The sequence below is a fragment of the Nipponia nippon genome, unplaced genomic scaffold, assembly GCF_047370975.1.
Source record: "Nipponia nippon isolate SJK-2023a ecotype South Korea unplaced genomic scaffold, ASM4737097v1 scaffold_3, whole genome shotgun sequence".
Taxonomy (NCBI): Eukaryota; Metazoa; Chordata; class Aves; order Pelecaniformes; family Threskiornithidae; genus Nipponia; species Nipponia nippon.
The window spans coordinates 103,083,856-103,097,230 of record NW_028262347.1 but is presented as its reverse complement, the minus strand read 5'-3'; the positions used below and the strand labels follow the sequence as shown (position 1 = coordinate 103,097,230).

The 13,375-nt window shown below is 46.4% G+C and overlaps 1 protein-coding gene across 15 annotated transcripts in view; it reads right to left on the bottom strand.

The window, feature by feature from the left end:
- The window catches only part of CAMK2G (calcium/calmodulin dependent protein kinase II gamma), a 123,622-nt gene that overhangs the window by 51,042 nt on the left and 59,205 nt on the right, over positions 1–13,375 (bottom strand). For 14 of the 15 annotated variants that reach the window (XR_015706588.1, XM_087766493.1, XM_087766481.1 and 11 more), the window contains exons 4-5: positions 3,384–3,438; positions 2,693–2,758 (exon numbers count right to left, since the gene is read on the bottom strand). Coding sequence is in view for 14 of the 15 variants with exons in the window: in XM_087766493.1 (XP_087622619.1) it covers positions 2,693–2,758; positions 3,384–3,438 (121 nt within the window). In the remaining variant the exon portion in view is untranslated. Of the gene's footprint in view, positions 1–2,692; positions 2,759–2,911; positions 3,174–3,383; positions 3,439–13,375 lie in introns of those variants that run through there. The other variant, XM_087766488.1, reaches the window with a different exon arrangement.

Below are 13,375 nucleotides of genomic sequence, written 5' to 3'. Positions count from 1 at the left end.
ACTGGATGCCACAGCTCAGTACTGTCACAGCTGGACACTCCCAGTCCCCTCAGCAACAGGATGCTAAACATCCTATCTATAGCAGGACCAGAAAGCCTCTCTCCTACCTCACGTCACCTCCTACCTTTCCTCCCCATCACACTAAGCATCTCACTTGTTCCTTCAGCCAACAGTGCCCACTCCACACAGGAGAACCAAGGCACCTGAGTATCTCGAAACAGCAGCCAAGACTGGGCAAGTAAGACCTAATCGCTCCAGGAAACATTCAGCTGGGCTACTCCTGAGCAAAGCATAAACTTTCAGAGAGCAGCAGCCTCCCTCAGCAAATTCAGGATGACGACTCCTGGGCGCCTGCCAGTTTGCAAAGCTTTCAGAGCAGCATCTCAAGCACTTTACATACACAGTGTGCACACACACCCGCTTGCTGGGTGCCTTTTAAGTACAGATCCCACTTAAGCGGTTAGTGATCTGAAAAGCAGACTCATTCCCTGTTAAGTGCAGTGTGCTGCACTCCCCCAGCTCACCGAAAACAGCGCCTCTGCCACTCTCACTGCTGTAACCACAGGGGCAAAAGCAAGATGTTATTTACACCTGTCACAAAAGGACAGCGCAACACACCCATGGGTGAGATTTCTGGTTGAAACATTGGCTCAGCTCCCGAGGGTGAATGTGGAATAGGGTAGGGATTTTGACAACTATGGCTGGGCAGTAAGCACCCAGATGTGGGCAACTCAGATGGGTCTGGGTCCTCACTGCAGGATCAGTCAGTCCCCTCACCGAATTCTACAAATCTCAGGGGAACAAATTTGAAATGAGTGAAATATCTGAGGGAAGGGAAATTGGCTACTGGAAAAGATGCGAAGAGAGTGAGGGGAGGAAGAGGAGAGGAGGTGAAGCACTGTGTATTTGTTACCCCCACCCCTCCAGAGCTGGCAGTACAATCCTCAGGGTCGGAGTCCATGAATATCTCCCCGCTCCCAAAACAAAAATGTATAATTAGAACAGAGCCGAGTCTGAGCGAGAGAGATTTTCTGGCCAAAAATGGCAAAAGTGTGAGGTGTCCCAGGCGAGCCAAGCGCGGCGAATTGGCACGGACCTCGCTCCCTCGCTCTCCCAGCCTGCTCTGGAATTCAGCTCGGCATGAGGAGAGAAAGGGAGGAGTTTCACTCTGTCATCTTGTGGGCACTGTGAGACCTGGCCCGCTGACAGTCAGAGGGCTGAGCACCCTGAGGAAGGCTCACAGAGCAAAAGACAGTTCTCCTTTTCCTCTAACCCTGCCATAATTTTCCTGAGCAGTGTCAGTCACTGCCAGCTCTTGACCATTTCAGGGAACAGGCACTGGCAAGAGGGACAGGGGGAAGGACGATGATTGATAACCTCAAAACTTCCCAACTTCAAGGCAGAACGGCTTGTGTGACTGTGTATCTGTCCGAGATGCTGTGCCTACAACATCTGTACACCCCACTGAAAACATCTATACGGCTCTCAGACCTCTCTGCCAGGAGCTCCATCAGAGATGACGATCTCACTGGCCTTCCCCATCAGCAGATGGCTCACGGCAGAGCATGCGGTACAATGCCTCATTTGAAAGCACCGTGCAATGCCCAGAAGACAGAGGCTGTAAGCATACCACAGGGAAAGCAAATAAGTGCCCACAACGGTACCTACACTAACCCACCAGGTCATACTCTTCCCTTCCTTGCAGTCAGTATGATCTTTCTCACAGTACTGCCTACCGAGCTCACCCTGCAGCAGCACCCACTACTCTCGTCTTACCCCTCTCCTCTCACGGCTCCCCTAATTCCTGCTGCAGCAAGGGTTAGGATAAGGGATAAGAACATGCGTGCAGAATAAGCAGGGGTGAAATGTCACCATCAGGCCACTCCCAGGCCCTGCTAAAGCAGAACAGGAGTTGCCTAATCCCAGCTTTGATTCCAAATGCTGCACGTCCAGCAGACAGACAGGTCAGAGAACACTCTCAGCTACTGCTGCACAAAACACCCACCCTGCATAAACTACAAAAGGGAGAAGCACAAGCCATTTCAGGAAGGTCACACATAGGAAAGAGGGGACACACTCAGAAAAAGAAGGGCATAACTCTAAATCTTTTTAATATTAAAATATAAAGGTTGCTCTCACATGTTGTGCCTTTTCTCACTGTGCCAACCAGCTCCCAGTCAGAGAAAGCTTCCACAGAAACACAGCCTTCAAAGCCCGCTCTCCCCCCTGCTCTGTAAACCATTACCTAGACACAGGCAAATTGAATGGATCTGCCCAACAGCAATGGCACATCACTGGAACCCCTACTAGGAGAAGGCAGAGGCCAAGCAGGCAGTGCTCTTACAGCCACACGACAGGTCTCCCCTGCATTTGCTTAGTAAGGACACCCTGTCACAACCCACCAGAAAGGTCAGGCAGACAAAGCCGCTAGCAACGGGTCTTCCAGCAAAGAGCACAGCATCTGCAAGTGGCAAAGACAGCAGTGTCTGCAAGCAGCAACGGCCAGGGCTGCGGTGAGTCAGGCTGACCAGTGACAATAGTTTATGCTAATAGCAGAAAGAGGAGTTTTTTCTTTTCTAGACGGGGAGTAAGAGTGTCAGAACAAAGCCATGCACAGAGCAGCAGTCAGGAAACTCGTTCCACTTGCCAACACACGTGACACATACACAGAAGGGTCTGGAAAGAGTCTTACCTGGCATCTGCTTCACTGTAGTATTCTCTGGCAACAATATCCTCAAAGAGCTCCCCACCAGTAACCCTGGAGTGCAAAAGAACAAGGGAGGTCACAGAGTCCGTGCACGTCTAGCTCAAGGCTGCATGGGACGTACATGGCTGCCCATCCGGGCCCTTTACCGCAGCCTGTGTGGGGACCTGCAGCACAGGGGACCTAGGGTAGAGCTCCACCACTGACCTGCGGCACAGAGGTGCCAGGGCAGAGCTCCACCACCACGGCTCCAGCACTGGTACATCCATGTGACTGACCCCTTGGACTGTCATTGCACCAGCAGCGTACAGGACACTGTTGACACACTGGGCACAAATTGCCCACGGTGCTCTACAGAGCTTAGTAGACGCTAAGCTTGGGCAGAACGTCCCTTCTCTGACCCCCGCCAATCTGCCTCAGAGACAAAAGTCAAACAGCCTCCCTATACAGGATAGCTGTCCTTTGCCATCCCACGCTTACACCTGCTGCCAGGAGCCTTCCTGGTCCATCCCCTATCACACAGTCAATGGATTTTTGTCAAATAGGCCAGAGGTATCTACAGGTCTCAAAAGAGAAAGGGAGAATTATATTAATGCAGGTGCTTTTTATTCCACTTTTAGTCAGCCTACCACATGCCTGTATCACTGGTGAAGCATCAAAGCCAAAGACAGACACTTACAGATCAAAGACGAGGTAATGGAAACCTTCTTCTGAAATACTGTCATGGAGTCGCACTGCAAAAACATAATCAAGAAATGGAGATTTACAGAGCATGTAGCAAATATGACACTTCACAAATCAAACGCATGCACACAGCCAAGTTCTCCCTCAACCCAATAAGTCTATTAATTCCCCATGCCCTTCACTTTGTGTGCTCACTTAGTGACCTATTTCCTTCCGTTATCTCAAAGGAACAGATGGGTGTCCTTCACATACACCCACCCCTCCCCAGCGTCAAAACAAACTCTAAATATCTTTGACCTCCTGTTCGTTCTTCTTCTCTAACGCTTCAGTACCCTCCTTTCACATCTGCCTACTCTTTCCTCCACGTTTTGCGATCTTCTCCCCACCCATTCTTATTTCCCAAAACAAACCCTTTTCAGACTCTCCCAATCCAAAAATTGCCTTCTGAGCCCACCTGCATGTCAGTGCCATTGCTCTCCCTTCTGCCTTTCATCTATAAAGCTCAATGAAGTTCCCTCCCTTTATTTCCTTTTCCTCACTTCATTCTTACAACCCAAATCCTTACACAAAATTCAGAGCCAGTTTCTTGTCTCATTTTTGCTGATATGTTTGTTACCACTGACATATCTGATCACATTCCCCTTCTCAAAATTTCATTCTCCTTCAGCTTTCTTACCTATCCCCACTAGTTCTGCTCCTATTGCGTAAACTAACTGTCATCTTTTTTCCTTTCCTTGCCCCCTTTAACCTGCAGGACTGGGGCTGCCCCCATGACGGGCCAGTATCCCCTGGTATTCTGGAGTCTCTGGGGCTCTGTCCTCCTTTCCCCATGTTACATGTGAGCAATAGCTATTGTATCCATGCAGCCAGCACAGTGCCATTTCCTCCCGTCTGAATAAAAATCTCAATTTCTTCGATGTTTCCTGGATACCTAGGCACTAATTCTAACCCCAGAGGGGAAACTAAGCCCCTGATTTCATATTGCTACCTACCCCTTACTTTTTGCTTTTCTCCCCTGCTGGAAAACTTCACTATTTTCCCTGCCAATCAGAGTCACAAGCTGGCAATCCTATTTGACTCAATTCCTAAACCTCCACACCCTGACTAGGATGAGTTGTCTTCTTCACATGACCATCTACAGTCCTTCCCTATTGATTCACCCAACTAAAGCAACTAGCTGAGACTAGACTGGGTCTCAGTCACCGCAACACCTTGTAATCGAGTATTGACCGAAGTAACATCACTGTTCTCATCCCTGCAAGAAAAAGCTCGTTATCCTGCTCTGTCACTTTAACTGTACCTTTGCCTCCCTTCCTCGTCTTCCATTCTCTTCCACATAAAACACAGGTGACCTGTCTTGACTTTTCCCAACATCATGATTTTTCTCTCTGCCAGTATCAAGAGGTCAGTTTGCACCTCTTATTGGCGCATGACGTCATTTACCATCACAGTCTTGGGAATGTTTCAAACTAGCACTTGGCACATGCTCCTGCCTCATATGGAACAGCTTTTGCAAATGTTCTCAATGCTCTCCTCTAATCCTCCTTGCAACTCTCCTTTGCTAAGGCACCCTTCCACATGCACGCAAACACACACAAACTCAAAATTGAGAGTAGCACAGATGTGCAGAGACCACTGCCAGTACCTTTCCTAAAAGGATTTAATTCTTCCCTTATTCTTTCTGCCTGTACTTTCCTACATTTTTCCTGCCTTTATTTACAAGCTCTCTGGGCTGGTCCCTTGACCAGTTTCCTTTCCTTAGCATTTCTACTGCATCTAACTGCAGGGGTTTGGGAGGAGCACTCCACACAGCATAATGCTGCAAACAAGCAAGTACAGTTAGAGTACCAGTACGGCAGGTGTTTCAGGCACAACATGCTGTTCCTACAACGTGAAAACAGAGACACATCACCTTTAAGAACTACGTTCCTCAAACCATTCGCTGCAAAAAAAGTTTTCTTCCAAGTAAGCAGTTTTAGTTGGCTTTGTAATAACTTCAACGCAATACAACTTTGTGTTTACAAGAAAACTTGCCTCCTGAGCACTTGGCAGAAACCAGCAGAGGAGGCATTACAAAAACACAAGCAAGAAGAAGGGTATTTCCTAGGCGAAAAGATTTCCATTCAAGACTGGAAACAAGACAGGAAGCGGCTTAAACAGACACTTGGATTCCCAGTGCAAGGCAGTTTTCCCTCCACTGCACAAGACTGTTTGAGGTGAATGCAGGGGACAGACACATGAACAAGAGCTGAGGCCCAGGACACGGGCAAAAGTCTGTGAAGGGACCTTACGAAGAGGGAACAGATGGAGAAACTTCAAGGAAAGCTGAATGTGCTAATAAGGTCATGTCTAGTGACGCTCGGTGTGCACAAAAAAAGCATTCTCCTTCCTCTGGCACCTGAAAGGTCATCGAAGCACTGCAAGAAACACCAAGCAGAGAGGAGAGTGGCACGAATTATATCCTGACAGAGGAGGAGCACAGCCACCAGCAGGCTGAGAGCAGTGGCTATGAAAAGGGAACAGCAAACACATCTGCAGGTAGAAGTGAGAAATAGTGAACGATAAACTTTGATGCAAAGATGCGGGCAGCAAATTACATCAGAAAATAAAACATAAATGAGCTGATTGGTGCTATTTCTTTGTCCTGAGGAAAGGAATTTTGTCAGATACATTATGAAAGGGGAAGGAAGCAGCAATTCAGCTGGCAGAGACTGGCAGAGGCAGCAGAAAGAGCCTTCAAGGACAGTAAAACACTATTTGCGTCCTTAGGTGAGGAACCATGACAGGAGGACAGAGACAGTTCATAAATAGTGATGCTGTACATCACCCTGGGGCTGCACAGCAAAAGAAGGCCTCGGAGGCAGGACGCAGGTCATTAACTTAACAAGGGAGCTGCTTCCTCATGATGGCTCAGAGCGATGCTGGAACAAAATCTGCCCGGGATTTGATCTGCTGAGGTAACAAAGCTCAAGGAGTAATGGTAGAGCAGCAAAACCCAGAAAAGCTATAGAAAAGATGACAGTGGGCCCCACCACCCTGCATAGGAATAATTAGCAACAGCTCAAAACATTAGGCTTAAAGTGTGGAGGGGGGCAGCAATGAGGGGAGTCAAAAAGGATTAAGGAAAGTCTGAATATACCAAAACTCTTGTGCCTTTCAATTCCAGCCCACACCTACTTCATACCAATGCTGATGGGAAGAAACAAAAGCCATACGCAGTAGCAGAACAGCAAGAACACCCAATGCCCTTTCACCCTAACGTTTTGCTTACCTACCCTCCTGCAGAGCCGTAAGAGCCTTCCTGATCGGCAAGGATACTGCAATCAGCAGCTCTGATGCCATGGTTCACCCTGCTGACACACAAGTTAAAATACTCTGCTTTCTAATACAGTGCTAACTACCAGGGACTGCCAGCTTAAAAACATGATCTGCCTTTTCCAAAGCCATTCAGCCAGCCCATGAAATGGCATATATTCAGAAGTAACTCTACCACCTTTAGCTCATGTCAAGGATAAAAGCATTTTAAAAGTTTCTTGGTCCCCTCTCCACTTTGGTTCATAAATATGATCCACATTGTGCTAATATTCATCATAAAGATACACAAACATCAGATACCATCTGATACCTCCACCTTCCAGACAGCAGGGGGGCTCTAGCCCCCTTTGCTTTAAAGATGTCCTATGTGAGTGCCCTCCATCTGAGGGCAGGACACAGGTTCCGGAATGGCCCATTCCAAGAGTGGGTAACAGGAACCCGAGTACTGGGCTGTCCTCTGTTTCAGACATTTTCCCAAGAAAAGGAGATCCCATTTGTTCCACAGGCTGCTGATCCTGACGCACCATCTAACATCTCTATTACTACCCAAGTCCAGCTTCAACCAAGCAGTTGAGCAGGGCCCACACCGGCTGCTCACACCTGTTTAACCTGTTGACACCAGAGGGTGAAAAATATAAAATATGTAGATGCTGGAAGGTAAAGGATTCCCAAAAACTGACTATCCATGATAAGAAAAATGAAGAATTAAAAATAAAAGTATTCATCCAGTTAACCTTTCCTTCAAAAATATTAGAGAACACTTTTTTTTTCCCTCTCGTCAGGGGAGCAGTGACATGTATGTCTAGTGCAGCAGGCTAGACAAACGCACACATCACAAAACGAGTCTCAAGTCGCAGCAACAGGGAAGTTGCACAACAGCAACACAGGGTCTTCCAAAAGATGACCAAACTACAAAAGAGTCCAGTACTTGCCAAGGAACCTGATCTCACTCTATTCACCAGAAGATGAAGTAGATTATCTCTATTAACTGATTCTGTCACCCAGAAGCAGCGATTCAAACTGTGTTTCCTTCCTAGCCAAACACTCCTAACACAAGGATTCTTACAGATGTAGGAAATCAGTCCCTGCCAACACCACGCACAGCCAGGGTCACCTGATGACTGCTCCCATGTCAAAAGGTCTCTGATGGATGCAAGAGCACTTACTACAGCGGTTAGCAAGAACAGGCGAGGAGAGGGGAGTAAGAAAGAAAACAGAAGCAAGTCAGACAACGAGGCACTAAATCAGTTACAGGATATGGCGAAAGACTTTACCCAAGGTTTTAGGCAGAGCACAGAAAAAAGTCCCATCCACACAAAGAACAGAGGCCTCGTAGAGTTCACAAGCACATTTAATTTTGTAAGACTGTCAAGTCTTACAGATAACTTCAGAAATAATAAATAAAAAACCACAGCACTAGTAAGCAATGCCAGAACAAATGCTATCCAAAGGAGCAGAATCAGTCACAGACTGTTATGTAGAAACATCTTCTGCAACAATACCAGCTGGTCGCTCAGCAGAAAGTGTGCATCACCACTTGGATGATATCTCCAAGAAGCACATAGATTCTGGGAGAGATAAGCAGTTGTTTCAGTACAGCATCCTGATGAAACAATGTTTTCAGCAGGACACAAAAAAAAAAGCCTGACTTTCTTCATATACAGTCCTGAATCTAGTACTGTAGTGGTACTCTACCGAGGGTAATGAGAGACTGCTACCTAAAACTGTCCCTCCCATTTTAAATGCACACCTGTAACTCTGCACAGTTCAAGAGCTGTGATGCATCACTACACGCAAGGCACAACCTAGCTAACTAGTTTAAACATCCTTTTCTTCCCTCAGTCTCCTCTCCAGTCTCATCCTACGTAAATTGGTCTTACCTGTACAGGAAGCATCTCCCACAAAGCTGGGCTTTTGGAAAAATAACTAACAGAAAAACAGTGAGACCAAACCACTCCCTTTTCCCAAAAACTCAAATCTTCAATACTGCCTGATGCAAGTTACACAAATTATTTTCTGTCTTGCGCGGGTGTGTGTTTCAGGTCCGAGGCCCTAACGCAATCCAGAGTGTTTGCAGAGCCTGACGCCACAGTGAGTGGCTCAAGGGGATGTGCTGCGGTCACTGAACCTAACAGAAGCTGGGTACCAGGAGTTCAAGCAGTTTCTAAGAACATCTGCTGTGAATATTACTTTTCTCTGCCTGCTGTCTTCAGAGTCTCACTGGAAATCTTGCCTCAAGAACAAACCTTCAAGCTGATACTTCAAAGTGTTTCAAAAACCTCATGCATATACAGTTTTTATTTTAGGAAGAAATAATATTAATAAGCTATGATATTAACTACAGAAAATTAAACGCTTTAGTGAGAAACAGCAATACAGTAACAGTTATGCCACGTGGTTTGCATTCCTTGCCTGAATAAAGTGACCCTGTACAGGCAGCGGCAGCTCTCTGATGCCTGAGTGTGATACGAAGCAACTGAGCATAAGAGGAAAATGTCCCTCATAACAAACTGTACCAGCCTAACAACCAAAGCAAATTGCTGCCGAGTCACGCAAAGCAAGACTCTGCGAATGTAAAAGTTGAAGTGAATCACAAAGAAATCGGAAAAGAGCTTTCAATTTTTAGAAAAGTCCACCTGAACTACAGGAACATACAAAGATATTGAAAAGCAACGGGTATCTCATTTTTAAAGGGTCGCATGTAAAAGGCCAATTGATATTGGGGTCACAAACACAGATTATGCCTAGCCTAGACCTGACCCACATCTTCCCTTCACTCTGCCCAGTGCGCTGAATATTATTATCTTTTTACTCTTATGTCAAGCATAACAGGCCAGGAACATTTATGCCTGCCACATAAGACCCAGGACGAACATTCCCCTGTATCCCACGTCCACAACAAACAGTGGAGCAGGGCTGCCCGGGAGCTCAGCCCACGGCTGGGGCAGGCAGGCTCTTATAACACAGGGTGGTTTCTGGCAACTTGCTGCAAGTAAATCTCTGCAAGCAAAGCAGTTACCGAAGTCACAGCAAAACTCAAGTACACAAGCAGAAGAAGAATTTCACAGGACAATTCCCAGTACCTTCACTTTGCAATTACGCATCTCTGCTTAGGAAAAGGTAACATGGGCTGAAAGAGCATGCTTAGTCCTACATACCAATGGTCTTTGCCTGTCCTTAGGGACAGTGCTCAAGCTACGGAGTAGGGTAACCTTGTCTACTAAATCTAGGTTCACTAAGTGTAAAGCACTTGGATATTATGGGAACGTAAAGGACACTATTAGCCAACTACCTCTGCACCAACACACATTGCGTGCTGTGATTATATAATATTTGGGGCTCTCAGATTAAGTTGCCTGCGTTGCAGTACCTGCAGCAGAGCCAATACAAGGCAACAGAGATTTCTGGTTGTCTCCTGGGTCATGGTAATTGCAACGCAGTAACTCTTTCACACAGCCCTGGTAGTGCAAACTCAAAAGTGCTCTGGGATCTTCTGGACTGAACAATGCTATTTAAAGGTCAGCCACTCGTTAGAAACAGCCACAGCTTCACTTCTCAGCAGTTTCCAACCAGACATCAGACATTTGCCTGTATCATGGAGAAAGGGAGGATGTAGGAGATACCACAAGGGGCATATTTCAAGAGACAGTGCATGCCAGAAGAAGCAGAATAAAATTGGAGGCTAAAACCTGTCTGATGTCCTCTTCCAAAGATATTCTCCAACGTGCCAGGAGATGCTGAAACTATAGATACAAATACACATGGCCCGACAGACTGCAAACTGAGCACTATCGTCCGTGGCAGTACAAGTGACAAGCGAACTGACACAGATGGCTACCACCCACTCTCCGCTTCCCCAGCTGCTCACCAGCCTGGGCAGCCAAGATGGGAATTGTCCCACCACCTCCGAGCCTGGCTGTGCGCCAGGACACTTCCCGCGCGGTTCGCATTGCTCGAGATGCCTGTCCCGCGAGGAGCCACCACCAACCTGTGACTGCCTGTGAGCTGGGTGCTCAGCTCCCACCCCAGCTGTTTCTCTAATTACATTAAACACAGAATTCAGCTGCAGCTGCTCAGGCTGCTTCCAAAAGGACTCTCCTTTTAATTAAAAATTTGCTATTAAAAAGCATTAAATTGTGTAATGCAAATAATCCTCTAGAAATCATCTGTTCCAGCAGCTAATGACCAGCTTTGTTAGAGCAGTAACTAACAGCAGCGGGACAGTTAGCTAACAGGACAAAGCATGCCGCTGTTAACCAGTCCCTTAGGAACGTGGACTCTTTCCCTCCTCCTCCCTCCACATCTGACACAGAGAGGTTACAGTGTGCTGGATATACACCAGCTTGCTGTAAACTCCCCAAGCCCACAGCATTTCACACCAATTGCAGTTTTAAAGCTTTGGAAAATGGAAGAGAAGAAGGGCTTGTTAACACTGCTCCCGTTCAGGCAGAACCAAGCTCCTGCAGGCTCGGCAAAGACAGACAAGGACCAGTCCTAAGGGAGTATGAAAAGGCACACATGCAGACAGAGGTGGTTTTTTTTTTCCCCTCACCATTGTTCTCACTGTAACCTTTTTAACACTCTGGCCCTAAAAAATGAGGTTAAAGCAGTGCCCTTTCTGCCATACATGGTGCCAAGTCAGGGGAAATTCCCTTATGCACAGAAATTCACAGCCTAGAAAGTTGTAGGGAGAATAGTATCTTTCCTGTTAAGAAACTGGTCCTTCTGCAGAGGTAAAAAGCAAAAGCAAAAAAAGAAAACACAAAGTATTTTAAAAAAAAAAAAAACAAACATTTCAGTGCCAGCTAAATGTTATTTTTCCTTTATTTTGCAATGTCTGTATTGAAAGGCTGAAGTTCAGCACATGATACATTATATTTAGTATGCCCTACTTAAACATTACATGAGCCAAAAGAGTGCATTAGCAGGAATATTTCCTACTCTCCTGATAACAGTGCAATCACGACCATCCAGAATTGTTATTAATAATTTCCGATTATCCATGTACCAGATAAGCAAAGTACTTTTGTTAACCACTAATATTACACAAGCGCTTTTTCTAAAAACCCTCAAAATAATAACAAGCCGACTTTATTGGTATCTCAAAGAAAATACGCAGAGAACACCCACTTTATTAGAATTAATAAAGATACAGGCTGTGACAAATTTTAGGTCTCTCATACAGGCTCTGCAAATTTGCTACACACATTTCTGCCATCAGGGACGAATCAGCCTTCGGTGCTGCAAAGCAGCGCTCCTGCCTATGCAGGCAGGTGTTCTGCCTGACATCCCCCAACCTTGCTGTATTAACCTGATTTTCACAACTCCTTTCTTGCACTGCCCAGGACAGTCATGAAACTTTGCTACAGAGGCAAACTTTGCTCAAAAGGCAGGTTGTGGCCTGCACAATTTCATCAGTGTGCAGCCATCCCTCAGGCAGGGGGAACCCCAAAGGAGGCTCCTTCCATTTCCTTACTGCTATTCTAACCGGGGGGGGGGGGGGGGGGGGGAGTAGGGGAATCCTCTGACTTTTGCAGTACCTTTGAGATTGCGTGCACTGAGTCTGGCTACCATCCCACTATTTTTTTTTTTAAGGGATTGCTTGCATACGGATGAATCTCACAGCTAAATAGATGAATAATGGAATCTGAATACTTCTCTAGTACAGACCACAAAGACATACAGAATAAACATATCCCCTGGCAAGGAAGAAAATGCAATTGTTACTCCATTCCCAAATTATGGGGGATTACGGAGAAACTTTTTTCTTAAAACTACAGGAAAAGCTACGGGAAGAGAGGGCAGAAAAAGGAGAAAAAAAGAAGAGGTAAATAAACAATAGTTAGCGAAAGAAGTAATGGGGAGAATCAGAATGAGAAATAAAGCTGGACTGCCTGGGGTTTTGGGGAGCCTCCTCTCAGCCAGACATGCATGGGCACTCACCTAAATCCCTAACAGTGCAGGGACTGGAAATAATAAATGGTAACTTGCAGCTCAAAGGCTCAAACTTTCCAGCAGGAATGCATTCTAGCTGATATTCTGTTTGGGGTTTTTTTTTGAGTGTTTGGTGGTGGTGGTGGGTTTCTGGGGTTTTTGGTTTTTTTGGTGGGGTGGGGGAGGAAGAGGAAAGCAGGGTAAAGGCATTAGGCCAAGAACATCATTGTTTGACCTCTTAGGAAGCACAGCAACTTGCTGTCCTCTCAGACAGCCCCATGACACTTCCAAGGAAAAGCTGCTTAGTAACTGAGAAGGCCGTAAAGCATAACTCTTGCTACAAGGTCTCTTCTCCCCCCATCCCCGTCTTCCCCACACTGTCCCCTCTCTGCACCAGTTTCACCCGAGAAAAGGAGCAGTCCCCCAGCAACAGAAATTGCAGGGCAGCAGCTTTATACAGCAGGCCAGGCGCGGGAGCATCTCACTTGGAAATCACTGCATTTCCATAGGGCAGCAAGCGTGGCCAAACCACTGGAGAATCCCCAGCATTTTAACTATTCTTTGCACATAACATCCTTTCTGTCCCAATTGCAAAGGCAGTCTGGATGTCTGCAGCCAAATGAAAACAAGGAAATCTGCTGTTTACAGCAAAACACAGCCTACGTTTTTTTCTTGTTCACTAAGGAAGCAATTCAAATCTCTTGTTAAGGAAGAGGTGATAGGAAAACATTCCAAGTG